This window comes from Tursiops truncatus, chromosome 1, assembly GCF_011762595.2.
Source record: "Tursiops truncatus isolate mTurTru1 chromosome 1, mTurTru1.mat.Y, whole genome shotgun sequence".
Taxonomy (NCBI): domain Eukaryota; kingdom Metazoa; phylum Chordata; class Mammalia; order Artiodactyla; family Delphinidae; genus Tursiops; species Tursiops truncatus.
The window spans coordinates 95,923,339-95,939,754 of NC_047034.1; the positions used below are offsets into that span (position 1 = coordinate 95,923,339).

The 16,416-nt window shown below is 35.1% G+C and overlaps 1 protein-coding gene across 9 annotated transcripts in view; it reads left to right on the plus strand.

Moving 5' to 3' along the window:
* Positions 1–16,292, plus strand: part of SASS6 (SAS-6 centriolar assembly protein) — a 52,389-nt gene extending 36,097 nt beyond the window's left edge. For 5 of the 9 annotated variants that reach the window (XM_033862925.2, XM_019919236.3, XM_033862936.2 and 2 more), the window contains 3 exons: positions 12,297–12,394; positions 14,152–14,246; positions 14,324–16,292. In XM_033862925.2, coding sequence (XP_033718816.1) covers positions 12,297–12,394; positions 14,152–14,246; positions 14,324–14,457 — 327 coding nt within the window. In that variant the 3' untranslated portion in view covers positions 14,458–16,292. The remainder of the gene's footprint in view (positions 1–12,296; positions 12,395–14,151; positions 14,247–14,323) is intronic. The other 4 variants (XM_019919235.3, XM_019919237.3, XM_019919238.3 and 1 more) reach the window with 2 other exon arrangements.
* The last annotated feature ends 124 nt before the right edge of the window (positions 16,293–16,416 follow it).

Genomic DNA, 16,416 nt, shown 5'->3' on the forward strand with positions numbered 1-16,416 from the left:
TTTTAGTTTTTTAATGAACCTCCATACTGTTCTCCATAGTGGCTGTACCAATTTACATTCCCACCAACAGTGTTGGAGGGTTCCCTTTTCTCCACACCTTCTCCAGCATTTATTGTTTGTAGATTTTTTGATGATGGCCATTCTGACCAGTATGAGGTGATAGTAGTTTTGATTTGCATTTCTCTAATAATTAGTGATGTTGAGCATCTTTTCAAGTGTTTGTTGGCCATCTGTATGTCTTTGGAGAAATGTGTTTAGGTCTTCTGCCCATTTTTTGATTGGGTTGTTTCTTTTTTTGATATTGAGCTGCATGAGCTGTTTGTGTATTTTGGAAATTAGCCCCTTGTCAGTTGGCTTTGTTTGCAAGTATTTTCTCCCATTCTGTGGGTTGTCTTTTCGTTTTGTTTATGGCTTTCTTTGCCGTGCAAAAGCTTTTAAGTTTCATTAGGTCCCATTTGTTTATTTTTGCTTTTATTTTCATTACTCTAGGTGGTGGATCAAAAAAGATCTTGCTGTGATTGATGTCAAGGAGTGTTCTACCTATATTTTCCTCTAAGAGTTTTATAGTATCCAGTCTTACATTTAGGTCCTTAATCCATTTTGAGTTTAATTTTGTGTGTGGTGTTAGGGAGTGTTCTAATTTCATTCTTCTACATGTAGCTCTCCAGTTTTCCCAGCACCATTTATTGAAGAGACTCTCTTTTCTCCATTATATATTCTTGCCTCCTTTGTCATAGGTTGGGTGGCCCTAGGTGCATGGGTTCATCTCTGTTCTATGGATCTATATTTCTGTTTTGGGGCCAGTACTATACTGTTTGATGACTGTAGCTTCAGAGTATAGTCTGAAGTCGGGGAGCCTGATTCCTCCAGCTCTGTTCTTTCTCAAGATTGCTGTGGCTGTTTAGGGTCTTTTGTTTTTCCATACAAATTGTAAAAGTTTTTGTTCTAGTTTTGTGAAAAATGCCCTTGGTAATTTGATAGAGATTGCATTGAGTCTGTACGTTGCTGTGGGTAATATAGTCATTTTCACAATATTGATTCTTCCAATCCAAGAACATGTTATATCTCTCCATCTGTTTGTGTCATCTTTGATTTCTTTCATCAGTATCTTATAGTTTTCTGAGTATAGGTCTTTGGCTCCTTATAGGTTTATTCCTAGGTGTTTTATTCTTTTTGATGTGATGGTAAATGGGATTGTTTCCTTAATCTCTCTTTCTGATCTTTCATTGTTAGTGTATAGGAATGCAAGAGATTCCTTTGCATTAATTTTTGTATCCTGCAACTTTATCAAATTCATTGATTAGCTCTAGTAGTTTTCTGGTAGCATCTTTAGGATTTTCTATGTATAGTATCATGTCATCTGCAAACGGTGACAGTTTTACTTCTTGTTTTCCAGTATGGATTCCTTTTATTTCTTTTTCTTCTCTGATTACTGTGGCTAAAACTTCCAAAACTGTGTTGAATAATAGTAGTGAGAGTGGACATCCTTGTCTTATTCCTGATCTTAGAGGAGATGCTTTCAGTTTTTCACCATTGAGAATGATATTTGCTGTGGGTTTGTTGTATATGGCCTTTATTATCTTGAGGTAGGTTCTCTCTAAGCCCGCTTCCTGGGGAGTTTTTATCATAAGTGGGTGTTGAATTTTTTTTTTTTTTTTTTTTTTTTTTTGCGGTACGCGGGCCTCTCCCGTTGTGGAGCACAGGCTCCGGACGCGCAGGCTCAGCGGCCATGGCTCACGGGCCCAGCCGTTCCGCGGCATGTGGGATCTTCCCGGACCGGGGCATGAACCCGCGTCCCCCGCATCGGCAGGCGGACTCTCAACCACTGCGCCACCAGGGAAGCCCCTTGAATTTTGTCAAAAGCTTTTTCTGCATCTATTGAGATGATCATATGGTTTTTATTCTTCAATTTGTTAATATGGTGTATCACATTGATTTGTGTATATTGAAGAATCCTTGCATCCCTGGGATAAATCCCACTTGATCATGGTGTATGATCCTTTTAATGTGTTGTTGGATTCAGTTTGCTAGTATTTTGTTGAGGACTTTTGTGTCTGTGATCATCAGTGATATTGGCCTGTAATTTTTTGTGTGTGATGTCTTTGTCTGGTTTTGGTATCAGGTGATGGTGGCCTCGTAGAATGAGCTTGGGAGTGTTCCTTCCTCCCCAATTTTTTGGAAGAGTTTTAGAAGGGTAGGTGTTAACTCTTCTCTAAATGTTTGATAGAAATCACCTGTGAAGCCATCTGGCCATGGACGTTTGTTTGTTGGAAGATTTTTAATCACAGTTTCAATTTCACTACTTGCGATTGATCTGTTCATATTTTCTATTTCTTCCTGTTTCAGACTTAGAAGGTTGTATCTTTCTAAGAATTTGTCCATTTCTTCTAGGTTGTCCATTTTATTGGCGTGTAGTTGCTTGTAGTAATCTCTTATGATCCTTTGTATTTCTGTGGTGTCCATTGCAACTTCTCCCTTTTCATTTCTAATTTTATTGATTTGGATTCTCTCCCTTTTTTTCTTGTTGAGTCTGGCTAAAGGTTTATCAGTTTTGTTTACCTTCTCAAAGAACCAGCTTTTAGTTTCATTGATCTTTGCTATTGTTTTCTTTGTCTCTATTTCATTTATTTCTACTCTGATCTTTGTGATTTCTCTCCTTCTGCTAACTTTGGGTTTTGTTTGTTCTTCTTTAGTCACTTTAGGTGTAAGGATAGGTTGTTTATTTGAGATTTTTCTTGTTTCTTGAGGTAAGATATATTGCTATAAACTTCCCTCTTAGAACTGCTTTTGCTGCGTCCCATAGGTTTTGGATTGTCATGTTTTCATTGTCATTTGTCTCTAGGTATATTTTTATTTCCTCTTTGATTTCTTCAGTGATCCATTGATTATTTTTTTTTTTTCCCCCTTTTTTTTTTTTTTTTTTTTTTTTTTTTTTTGCGGTACGTGGGCCTCTCACTGCTGTGGCCTCTCCCGTTGCGGAGCACAGGCTCCGGACGGGCAGGCTCAGCGGCCATGGCTCACGGGTCCAACCGCTCCGCGGCATGTGGGATCTTCCCGGACCGGGGCACGAACCCGTGTCCCCTGCATCGGCAGGCGGGCTCTCAACCGCTGCGCCACCAGGGAAGCCCCCATTGATTATTTAGTAATGTATTGTTTAGCCTCCATGTGTTTGTGTTTTTTACACTTTTCTTCCCTATAATTGATATCTAATTTCATAGCGTTGTGGTCGGAAAACATGCTTGATATGATCTCAATTTTCTTAAATTTACCGAGGCTTGATTTGTGACCCATGATGTGATCTATCCTGAAGAATGTTCCATGTGCACTTGAGAAGAAAGTGTATTCTGCTGCTTTTGGATGGAGTGTCCTATAAATATCCATTAATTCTATCTGTTGTAATGTGTCATTTAAGGCTTGTGTTTCCTTATTAATTTTCCGTTTGGATGATCTATCTATTGGTGTAAGTGTGCTGTTAAAGTCCCCCACTGTTATTGTGTTACTGTAGATTTCCCCATTTATGGCTGTTAGCATTTGCCTTATGTATTGAGGTGTACCTATGTTGGGTGTGTATGCATTTACTGTAGGACAAATTCTTAAAAGGAACTGGGTCAGAGGCATTTTGCCTATCTAGTGACTGATGTTAATCAGCATTTCCCTGATTATTAAGTGAGGAACATCTTTTTGTGGATCTATGGATTATGTTTACTCTTCTGTATAATTTCTCTTTATTTCTTTTATTCATTTTCTGTTTGGGATGTTTAACCCCTGTAAGATGACATCATAAGTGTTCTTTATATATTCTGAACATTCACTGGTCTGCTATTGATTTTATATGTTAACTGTTATTTCCCAATTTTGGAATTATCTTTTTACTCTTTTTAAGGTGCCTTTTGAAAAAATTTAAAACTTTATTATAGTACATACATGCAATCCTCCCATGCTTAAGTCTACAGTTCAGTAATTTCAGTCAGTTTATAGAGTTGTGAAACCATCATGATGGTCCAGTTTTGAGCATTTACATTTCCCCAAAATGTTCCTTAGTGCTTTTTTGCAGTTAATCCACACTCTTTTTTTTTTTTTTTTTTTTTTTTTTTTTTGTGGTATGTGGGCCTCTCACTGTTGTGGCCTCTCCCGCTGTGGAGCACAGGCTCCGGCCGCGCAGGCCCAACGGCCACGGCTCACGGGCCCAGCTGCTCTGCGGCGTGTGGGACCCTCCCAGACCAGGGCACAAACCCATGTCCCCTGCATCGGCAGGCGGACTCCCAACCACTGCGCCACCAGGGAAGCCAATCCACACTCTTGCCCCCAGCCCTAGGCAACTACTGATCTGCTTTCTGTCTCTATAAATTTGCCTTTCTGCATTTCAGATGAATAGAGTCATACATTATGTCTGCTTTCACTCAGCATGACTTTTTTGTGCTTTTTCCAGGTGGTAGTGTGTATCAGTAGTTCATTCTTTTAATTGCTCAGTAGTATTTCGTTGTATGGATATACCACAACTTGCTTATCCATACATTCATCAGTTGATGAACATTCGGGTTATTTTCAGCTTTTGGGTATTACAAATAAAGCTATGAACATTGGGTACAAGTCTTTGTATTTCTCTGGGGTGAGTACCTAGGAATGGATTGGCTGTCAATATATATTTGATTTTTAAGAACCTACCACACTTTTCCAAAGTGGTTGTGCCATTTACCACTAGCAGTCTGAGAGTTCAAGTTCTGTATGCTTATCAACACTTGATATGGTCAGTTGTTTAATTTCAGGCATTCTAGTAGATGTGTAGAAGTATCTTGTGATTTTAGCATGCATTTCCCTAAAAGCTAATGAGGTTGAGAGCAGTTTTTTATGTGTGTGTTTGACATCAGTATATCTGCTTTGGTGAAATATCTATTTGAATCTTTTGCCTGTTTTAAAATTAGGTTGTTTCTCTTGAGTTATGAGTTCTTTAAATATTTTGGATACAAGTCCTTTATCAGATAAATGTTTGCAAATATTTCTTCCAGTCTGTGGCTTCTCTTTTATTTTCTCTTTTGAAGAACAAAAAGGTTTTAATTTGATGAAGTCCAGTTTATCAAATTTTTTTCTTTAGTTGATCATGCTTTTGGAGTTGTATCTAAGAACTCTGTGCAACCACAGGTGGAAAATAAGATCTGTGATCCATTGCGAGCTACTTTTTATGTATAGTATGAGTTTTATGTATGGAATGAGGTAAGGGTCTTGGGTTTTTTTGTTTTGTTTTGGCATGTTGATATCCAGTTCTCTCAGTAACAGTTGTTAAATACTGTTGATTTAGGCAAATTATTTGACCATAAATGTAAGAATTTCTGGACTCTTAATTCTGCTTCATTGATTGTCTGTTCTTGTGCCAATACCACACTGTCATGATTACTGTGACTTAATAATATTAAGTTTTGAAATTGAGTAGTATAAATCCACCAACTCTCTTCTTTTTCAAACTTGTTTTATTATTTTAGATACTTAATATGTCCATATAAATGTTTGGATTCAGCTTGTCAACTTCTACAAAATAGCCTGCTTGAATTTTGATAGGATATATAGAATTTATAGATCAATTTTGGAATAAATGTCATTTTGACAACATTTTATTTTTAAATCCATGAATGTTAATATGCCTCTCCATTTATTTAAGTATCCTTTAATTTCTCTCATCAGTGTTTTACAGTTTTCAATGTCAGATTCTGCATTTCTTTTATTGTTTATTCCTAAGTATTTTACTCATTTGATGCTATTGTGAATGTAATTGTTTTATTAATTACTTTCTCAGAATATTCACTGATGCTGTATACAAATGTAATTGATTTTTGTATATTGACCTTGTATCCTGAAAACTTGCTCTACTCATTTGTTAAACTCATTACTAGTGGCTTTTTAATGCATTGATATGATTGTGTGATTTTTCTCTCATCAGTTAATAGATGTATTATGTTGATTTTCAAATATTGTATAAGCCTTGCATTCTTGGGATAAACTTCACTGATCTAAATGTTAGTCAAATTCAGTTGGTGGATTTTGTTCAGTTCTTCTACATCCTTGTTGACTTTGTATTAGTTAACTGAGAGAGGAGTATCTCCAGTATTGGATATCTCCAATTATTATTATGGGTGTTTCCATTTCTATCAGTTTTCCATTTAATTCTATCATTTTTTGCCTCACGTATTTTGAAGCTCTTTTGTTCAGTGCATACACCTTTATAATTGTTATGTCCTCCTGGTTGCTTGACCCTTTGATCATTATGTAATTTCCTCTTTCATTTTTGGTAATTTTTCATGCTCTGAAGTCTACTTTGTTCGATATGAATATAGCTACTCAGGTTTTCTTTCGAGTGGTGTTTCCATGGAGTATCTTTTTCCAACCTTTTTCTTTAAACTTGTGTATATCCTATTTAAAATGGTTTTCAGGTAAAGGGCATATTTAGTTTGTTCCCTCTATTTTTCATTCCTTTGTTTCCCCTTTCTTGAATTCATTTTTGGATTATTTGCACATTTTAAAAATATTCCTTTTTAGTTCTTCTGGTGTGTTTTTTATTATATCTCTTTGTACACTTTTTTTTTTTAGTGGTTGCTCCAGGCATCATAATAAATATAGTTAGCTTTTCACAGTATGTATAGAATTAATATTTTACCACTTCAAGTGGAATATAAATACCTTACTACCGTGTATAGTCCCTTTACCTTTACCCCTTTGTTTTGGTGTGTCATATGTATTACAGCTATACATTGGAAACTATCAGACAGTGCTGTAATTTTTACTATTAACCAATATACATATGTATAAAACACTTGAGTGGAGAAGCATGGTCCATTATATTTATCCCTGTTTACCATTTCTGTTGCTCTTCCTTTATTCCTGGTATTCCATGTTTTCCATGATATCACTTCCCTGAATAATAGAATATTATTTAGCTTTTGTTTTAGAGGAGGTTTTCTGGCAAAGAAGTTTCTTTGTTTTTCTTCATCTTGGAAACACGCTTCTTTCACCTTCATTCCTGAATGATATTTTCTCTGGACATAGAATAATGTATTTATAGTTTTTTTTCCTTAAGCACTTTAAAAATATTCTACTTCCCTCAGACTTCCATGATTTCTGATGAGAAATCAGCAGTAAATTCCAACTGTTGTTCAACTATATATAATGCATCCTTTTTCTCAGGCTGCTTTCAAGATTTATTCTTTTCCTTTAGTTTTTAGGAGTCTGATGATGTGTCTAGGCATGAATTTATTTGTATCCTTTTTGGGATTTGCTAGGTTTCTTGAATCTCTAAGTTGATACCTTTTACCAAATTTTGGAAGTGTTCAACCATTATTTCTTTTCTTTTTTTTTTTTGCGGTACACGGGCCTCTCACTGTTGTGGCCTCTCCCGTTGCAGAGCACAGGCTCCGGACACGCAGGGTCAGCGGCCATGGCTTACGGGCCCAGCCGCTCCACAGCATGTGGGATCTTCCCGGACCGGGTCACGAACCCGTGTCCCCTGCATTGGCAGGCGGACTCTCAACCACTGTGCCACCAGGGAAGCCCAACAACCATTATTTCTTAAAAATGTTTTCTGCCCTACACTCTTCCCCCATCCTTCTGGGACTCAGGCAACATGAATGTTAGACCATGTATGTTTTCCCACAGGTCTATGAGGCTCTCTTCTTCCTTTCTTTTTTCTCTGTTTTTCAGATATGATAATTCCTATTGATTGATCTTACAGTTTAATGCTATAGAGTCCATCCAGTGAATTTTTTCAGTTCTTAAATTTCCATTTGTTTCTTTTTTACATGTCCTATTTTTTTTTTACTGAGACTTTTTCTTTACATTTATTTCAAGAGTATTCACTTCTACTTCTTAGAACATGGTTATAATAGATACTTTTAACTGCCTTTCTGATAATTCCATATCTTTGCCATCTTGGAGTTGACATCTGTTGGCTTGTTTTTTGCCTTGCAGATTAGTTAGATTTTACAGGTTCTTTTTTGAGTGATTTTGGATTCTGTCTGGATCCAATATTGAATGTTATGAGACTCTAGATCTTGTTTAAATCCTAAGGAGAATGTGAATTAAAAAAAAAAATTTTTAATTAAAAAAATTGTTTTTTGTAGCAAATAGTTTTGTTATGTTCAAATTGCAAATTCTGACTTACTGTTTGTAGGCTGCTGTTTCTGTGTCAGTTCAGTCCTTAAAGAGTTTGCCCGTGTTATTTGGATCTGTCTGTGTGTACACCATCTAGTGCCTGTTCTGTGACCTGGGTGGTGGTTTACTCCATAGTTCAGTTCTCAGAGCCTTTGGTATGGTGACTATGCTCAGATCTTGCATGTCCAGCTTAGAATAGAACCCAGTAGTTCATATACAGCTTTTATAGGATCTCTTTCTTGAGTTCCTTTGTCTCTTTGATTTCCCCCCAGATTTCAGAATCCCCTGAGTCCTTCTTCCTGAAAACTGGCTAGAAATCATGGACCTAAATTCCCTTGGTCTAAGACACAGTTCCTGCAATTGTGTCTGTGTCTGGTGCCAAACGTTGGGAGGACAGAGAGAGAAAAAATATAATGAGAATTTGTATCATGCTTGTGAGACCACAGCACTTCTGGTCAGAGGGTGTGATTGCCCTCTTTCAGAGTTTTAGGTGCCTGCTTGGCCACTGCTGTTATCATCATTACTACCCCTGTAGCTTCTGTTTCCATTGAATTGCCTGAGGGTTGGGGCAGAAGACAACTGTGAAAGAAGGGGGGTTTTCCTCACTCTCTTTGACCCTTAGGAATTTGTTTTTTTCATTTCTCAGAACAGAAAGAAGACTGTACCTTAATATTAATATTGTACTCTGGCTTTCTTAGTGTTTACATGATGTATCACTTTCTTTCCTTTTACTTTTACCAATCTGTGTCTTTATATTTAAACTGGATTTCTTTTAGATATTCTATACCTGACTCTTATATTTTCATCCATTCTGACGTTGTCTTTAACAATTTAAAATTTAATGTATATATTCATACGTTTTATCATCTTGCTGTTTGTATTCTGTATATCCCATCTGTTCTTTGTCCCTCTTTTCTACTTTAATCCTGACTTTTCAATTAATTGCTGATTTTATTTTGCATTCTATTTTGTCTCTACTTATTGGCTTTAGTTTTTGTTTGCTCTAGAGTTTACAGTATACATCTTCACCTTATCATAATCTATCTTCAAAATTTTATACTGCTTTCCATATAATGTAAGAACCCTACAGTAATTCCATTTCCTCATTCCTGTCCTGCTAACTACTGTCAAAATTTTACTTCTGCATTTGTTATAAATCCCACTTTTTTTTAAACAATCAGATATCTTTTCAATAAATTAAACAGAGAGGAAAAAGTCCTTTTACCCATATACTTACTATTTATACAACTCTATTCCTTTATGTAGATCTACATTTTCATCTGGTATCATTTTCCTTTCTCCTGTAATGAAGATTTCTTACAGTGCAGCTCTTTAAGACTTCTTATAGTGCATGTCTGTGGGAAATTCATAAAAATCTCATAACATTTTTATTTTGAATTTATCTTCTCTACATTTAGAATTCTGGGTTGACAAGTTTCTTTTTTCCTTTCAGCATTTTGAAGCCATCATTCCATAGTTGCCTGGATTGAACAGTTTTGGCCTGGCCATTATTTCTTCACTTTTTTATTTTTTAAAACATTTATTTATTTACTTATTTATTTATTGCTGTGTTGGGTCTTCGTTGCTGCGCGTGGGCTTTCTCTAGTTGTGGTGAGCAGGGGCTACTCTTCGTTGCGGTGTGTGGGCTTCTCATTGCAGTGGCTTCTCCTGTTGTGGAGCATGGGCTCTAGGCGCACGGGCTTCAGTAGTTGCGGCACGCAGGCTCAGTAGTTGTGGCTCACAGGCTCTAGAGAGCAGGCTCAGTAGTTGTGGCTCGCAGGCTCTAGAGCACAGGCTCAGTAGTTGTGGCACACGGGCTTTGTTGCTCCGCAGCATGTGGGATCTTCCTGGACCAGGGATCGAACCTGTGTCCCCTGCATTGGCAGGTGGATTCTTAACCACTGCGCCACCAGGGAAGCCCCTCTTCACTTTTTTTATTATCTCCTTTTAGTATTACAGTTACTCATGGTTGATCACATGATATAGTCCCATTGAGTCTGTTCGTTTGCTTCATTGTATATATATTAGATTCTAATGCTTTCTTAAAGTTCACTAATCTTTTCTTCTGCATTGTTTAATTTGCTGTTAATTCTGTCCAGTGAGAACTTTTCATTTTAGATATTTATCATCTCTAGAAGTTCCGTTTCATTCTTTTTTTATATCTTGCATTTTTCTCATACTTTTAATTTCCATTACATCCTTGTTCATAGTTATAATTGTTTTAACATGTGCATCCTTATTCTATCATTTGTATCATCTCTGGATCTGTTTCTGTTGAGTGATTTTTCTTGGTATGACGCATGTTTTCCTACTTGTCATTTTTAATAATTTTTTTTAATATTTATATTATTTATTTATTTTTGGCTGCTTCGGGTCTTAGTTGTGGCACACGGGATCTTTGTTGCGGTGCATGGGCTCCACAGAGTGAGGGCTCTTCGTTGCGGTGCGCGGGCTCTCTAATTGAGGTGCGTGGGTTCAGTAGTTGTGGCACATGGGCTTGGTTGCCCCATGGCATGAGATCTTAGTTCCCCGACCAGGGATCAAACCCGCATCCCCTGCATTGGAAGGCAGATTCTTGACCACTGGACCACCAGGGAAGTCCTCTAATAATTTCTGATAGGATGTGGAACATTGTTAATGCTACATTGTTGATTATCTGAATTTTGTTATCTTCCTTTAAAGGGTGGCAGTTATTTAAGTTACTTGTGGATCCCTTGGTCCTTTTTGAGTTTTTTTGTTTTTCTCTTTTTTCCTTTAGCTTTACTAGGATGCATTTAAAGTAGCTTTTACTCAAGGATAGTTCAGCCCTGTTACGAAGCTCCCCACAGAATGCCCTAAATGATTACCAAGGACTGTCCACTTTGTCTCCATGATTATGAACCTTGGAAATTGTTCAGCTTGAAACTCCCATTTTTATTTGCCCAGCATTGTGGAGTTTTACCCTATGCATGTTCCTAGTACTCAGCAAAAACTCAAGGGGATTCATGTGTAGATTTCTGGGGCTTGTTCTCTTTATAGCTCCCTTTTCTTCAGAATTCTGCCTTGCAGCCTCCAGGCACCTCATCCTCCCTGAACTGATTTTATCTCCTCCATTTAGCAATTATGTTCTTTCTCTGTCCCTATAGTCAGGAAGTACCTCTAAAAAGCTGGGTCAGTTGTAGGGATCACATTTTTCTTAGAGATCACAGTTCTGCCCTACCAGTTGTTCAGTTTTTGGGACCATTCTTTTTGTTTATTTTGTCTGGTTTTCTAATTATTGGTGGCTGGAAACTATATTATGTATTAATATACTCTTTAAATTTTCTTCACTCTTGCATGTTTATTTTTCTATAAGGAATATGAAAATCAGCTTATCTCACTTTTTAAAAATCCTCTTTGTATTTAATGTGATCTGATATCTTTAGAATATTGAACCCTGATAGCCAAGGACAGCAGCATATACCTTTCTCATTTATAATTTTATCCTATTAAGCTAGTATCTCTCCCTATTTTATTATGATTTTTTTTTACCAAAAATAGATATTTATCTTCTCATGCCTTTTTCCTTTCTTTCTTTTTTTTTTCTTTATGCGAGTCATCATACCTTTTTTCTTTGATTTATTAGTATGGTGACTTACATTTATAGACTTCCTAACATAGAACCCATTCCTGGTATGAAACCCCCTCAGTCATAGTCATTATTACTTTAAATAAACTATTACATACTATATGCTTGATATTTTAGTTTCGACTTTTGTATAGATTCTTGGATTGCTTTTGACTATTTCAGTATTCAAATTCCTAGCACTCATTTAGAATCCTTAAATATGACAGGCTTAAAGTTCGTGAAAAGGTTAGAATTCTCAGAATGCATGAGGTAAATGCATCATCGTGGTATTTGGTTACTTTTAGCATCAATAACATTTAAATGTATTAGTGTTCATGTTTTTGTTTCAAAATAATTAAGATAATTTGTGCTGTTCATCTTGCTGATATGACAGAAACTTTTTTGTCAAGGAGAAATGGATTTTTAAATTAAATCTTCTCAATAAAATGTGCTTGTGTTATATAGCTTGAACTTCTGTGGTCTATATTCATCAGAGAAAAAATTTAACCACCTATCTCCATATAGAACTGTCTCAGTTCTCACTAATTCAGTTACATGTTTTCCCTCTTTACAGGTGCAGTTTAACTTGCAGTTTCCAAAACCAAGTACATCACTAGGAGATGTTCAATCAGGAACAACTGTTAGTATGCCTTGCTCAACTGATAAGGAAAAGTAAGCTCTTGACATAAAATTTAATGTTTGTAATTTTTTTTAATGTTTGTAATTTTGAAAGGGAGTTTTTAATCAGTGTTTGAAAGCTATTATGACCACTTATTTATGTAACGTTTTAAGTTGCTGATCAGTGGGATTTGACTTAGTCCCTTTTAGCTATAAGAAAGAGGTTTCTCACATTTTTTAAAACTGTAGGATAGACATATAGTAAAATTTAATTTTTTAAAAGGGATTTTCCTACATAACTGAAGAACACCCTTTCATATATTCTTGGGCAAATAGATAGAAATGTTTTAAATTCCTCAGAGTTGGCTGTTTTGCTTTTGTTTTCCTGTATGGCTGTGTCTGTCTCTAGAAGCTCTTTGTTTTTCTGAGTAATTGCTTCCGGTGTAAAGTAAACTGAGAAATCAGCTGGTTAAACTGTTAGAATTCTGGGGTAGATAAGAGTAAAAGGGTTTGTGAGGTTGCCCCCTAGCCAAGCTAACATAAGTAAGCTTTAGTGCCAATTTGTGACTTCTGTTTTGCCTACTCAGAGATTCTTTGCCTATTTTTTTAGATCTTAAGCAGGTTTTATGTACTGAAGTTTGCTGAATCAGTGAGTTGTAGCTAGAGTAAACAACTTATAGATGCAAACTTGTCTCTCTGGGTAGTCTTTGTTTGTAATACTGTTTTCCTATTGTGCCTTTATTTACTTAAAATGTAATCGCTTTAAGGCCTGTCTGCTGGCACTCATTATCATGAGCTGTCACCATCCCCAGTATATTGCAAACTAAAAAATTACTGTCATGGCTCAAAGAGGCTTCTTATTCCAGCTCTCTTCACTCATTGGCTCCTCTAAAATTAGTACCAAGATGAGTATTAAAATAGTTAATGTTTATGAGCCTCTGTTTTTTAAAAGTGAGAATTCTTTGAAGTCCTGAAATGTATGTGTTTGTTATATTTAAGCTCATATTTGTTAGTGGCAGAGCACCTAGAATTCATATTAATGGTAGAACACCATGTTGTTTATTTGTTTAACTCCATCATACCACACTAAGAACAATTTTACTTACAGATCATATTTGTGGTACAAAATCAAACATAATCGTGTCCATAAAATTGGGACTGTTCAGCTATTTTGAGATTTTTGTTTAGAATTGGTTTGTTTTGTTGTCAGCTAGTAACAAGTGGCAAAGGTTAAAGAAAAAATTTTAAATTGGAAAAGACACCTATTCAGCCACTTAATTCTTTTCTGAAAATTGGGAAAAGACCATCATTTAATTTTAAAGATAAAATGTCATTGTTTTGCAAGAGCCCTGAACTTCTTGCAGGTGTACTAATATAGAAACTGTTAATACTAGACAGATTTAGAAAGAAGGAATATCGTGGTTGAAAGAGGAATACAGAAATATCCCCTCCTTTGTTTTTTCAAAATTTCATATTTGTATTCATCTGACCAGAATTCATTATTGTACAATGTGTACTAATGTTTAATAATGACAACTTTGAAGCATAACAAAATTTTGAGGAGCTTTTGGTCAAAGGAAAAAGATAACTTACTCTTTACTGGGAAGAAGTATACTTTGGTTTATGAATAGATGAATTATTTGCTTAAGAACCCAGTGAAAAATGGGATTTGTTTTGAACAAAGCTATGAATATAACTTATATTATTGCATACATAGTATATGTATGTATATAGATTAAACATTCAAACTTTACTGAAGCGAAAGTAAGACTTTGTTAAAATAAGTAAATAATTACTATTTTCCTTTCAAGTGCTGAAAATTTAGGGCTGGAATCCAAATATCTGAAGAAAAGGGAAGACAGCATTCCTTTACGTGGGCTCAACCAAAATCTATTCAATAATCCAGGTGAGAAGACATTTCTGAAGTGGATTGTACACTGTGGTTTAATTAAATGTATTATATAAAGACTTAAGTGAATGCAGATAATCTTTTTTTGTCCTCATTTGCAGACCATCAAAAAGACGGCACTTTAGGAGCATTACAGACATCTTCCAAACCCGTAGTCCTCCCTTCTACATCTTCAGCATATTTCCCTGGGCAGCTACCAAACAGTTAATCCTAGTGTCATCTTTTACTTTTATTGAAATTTTAGAAATTCAGCATGGTTTTAATATAGAAACAACACAGATGAAATTCTGAATAAGCAAGTTTCAAAGTTTACTTGAGCTACTGTATTAGATTGTTTGGATCCTTTAAGCACTGCTGTCGTTTATGCAGTTTAGAGGGGCATATTTGTACTAGGGAATGGGTGAAGATTCTTTTTAGTTTGGAACATGGTGTTTTGTAGAATAATAGTATGAATTTTATTAAACTAATCCTTAGAAATTCTCAGAAGTTCTAAGGAAAGAGTTGATCCTTGTAAGGGGACATTCTAATCATATTCAATAACTCAGTTAATTAAAACCTGCTCAGATATATATACTAGTATGAAACCAAAGAATGCTATCAATTCATTTTATCCTTTTCATTAGTACAATAAAAGTTTTAAATTTGCCACCTGAGAATTTTAAGGGAAAATAATTATTTCTTGAGATATATTATTGATATTTACAGTAAAGGGAAAAGTCCTGAAATTACCTTAAATGAATAAATTCTTCATAGCAAGTAAATATTTTCCTTGAAACCTTTAAATTATCTTTTGAATAAGTCTGTTAAGTAATTTTGATAAATTTATTGTACAGAAAATCTTGGACAGTCTAATTATATGACCAGATTAGGTACAAAGTGCTTTTAGTCATTTGAGGTGCAGTTTATGGATTTTAATGCTTCCTGGAAGTCTACAGTCATCCAGTTTTTCTCCTTCATTTGGAGTTTTGTTTGTTATGCAGTTAAATCTGTATTAGTGGAATATTTGTTTTAAAAATTAGTACTTACACAAAATAATTACTGGGAGCATCATGAATATTCATTTTGCTTATATCAAAATAGGTTCATTTTCATGTTTGCTTATTAGTAAAGTAGGCAAAATGAATAATGTTAGAAGTTACAACTTTCTTCTCTTCCCTATAATTAAAAGTTTCAAATAAGAATTGTTCCTTGGGAAAAATGAGGTAATTTAAAAAAAATTCACCCAGGATCACAGGGTTGCATTTTGTTTTCTTACAGACAACCATCCAATAGAGTAGCATTCTCTTAAGAAAACTAAATCATTTTGTTTGCAGAGATTGCTCATGCTCATGTGATACTTAAAAAAAATATTTTCAAGGACCTTATTACACAGATGAGGAAGAGAGACATTTCAGGATACTGATGACCTACTAATGTTATTGGCTTCCATGGTAAGACAAAAAATATTTGCTAATTTTTTTATGAAGCCACAGTATTGAGTCTTTCCTTATGATACTTTTGAAACTGCTGGTAACCACAAGCTGTCTTAAACTAAAAAATTTAATAACTGTTATTAGGTAGTCACTTTTTATATATATTTTTTTGTCATTTAGATATACTATATTAGTAAGAATACTCAGTTATAATAACTTGAAAGCACTAATAATCTGGAAAGAAACTTTCTGGCAATATTGGAATCTTTCCTGTAAATAGTATGTAATATAAAACTTTGTGACAAGGGTTTGGATAGGATAAATGACATACAGGTAGCTCTTTTTTTTAAATATAGATATCCTTTTCCATATCCACACATGGAAAACTGGGAGAATTCCCAAAAGATATAGAGATCATTTTGATATCAAACTTGCTAAAGACTTTTTGGTATTAAATATATATACACAGACTTTCGAGTGTGCTAATTATTTGATCTACCTCTTAAACTTTTATTTGAAATTGTTTTGCTGTGTGCAGTTGTACATGTGTTAATAATCAAAATATTGCATTTAATGTATTTCTGTAAACTGTGAGCTTTGTTAATAAAGTATTAATATTTTGGGAATCTGACATGTAAGCAGTATGTAAAAACAAACATAGGACTGACCTACAACACCTGTGCTTAGAAAATTAAGTACTTACAGTTAATTTATGAACTAAGTTTTCATTTCTTTGCTTTTGTCTTCCTACAACA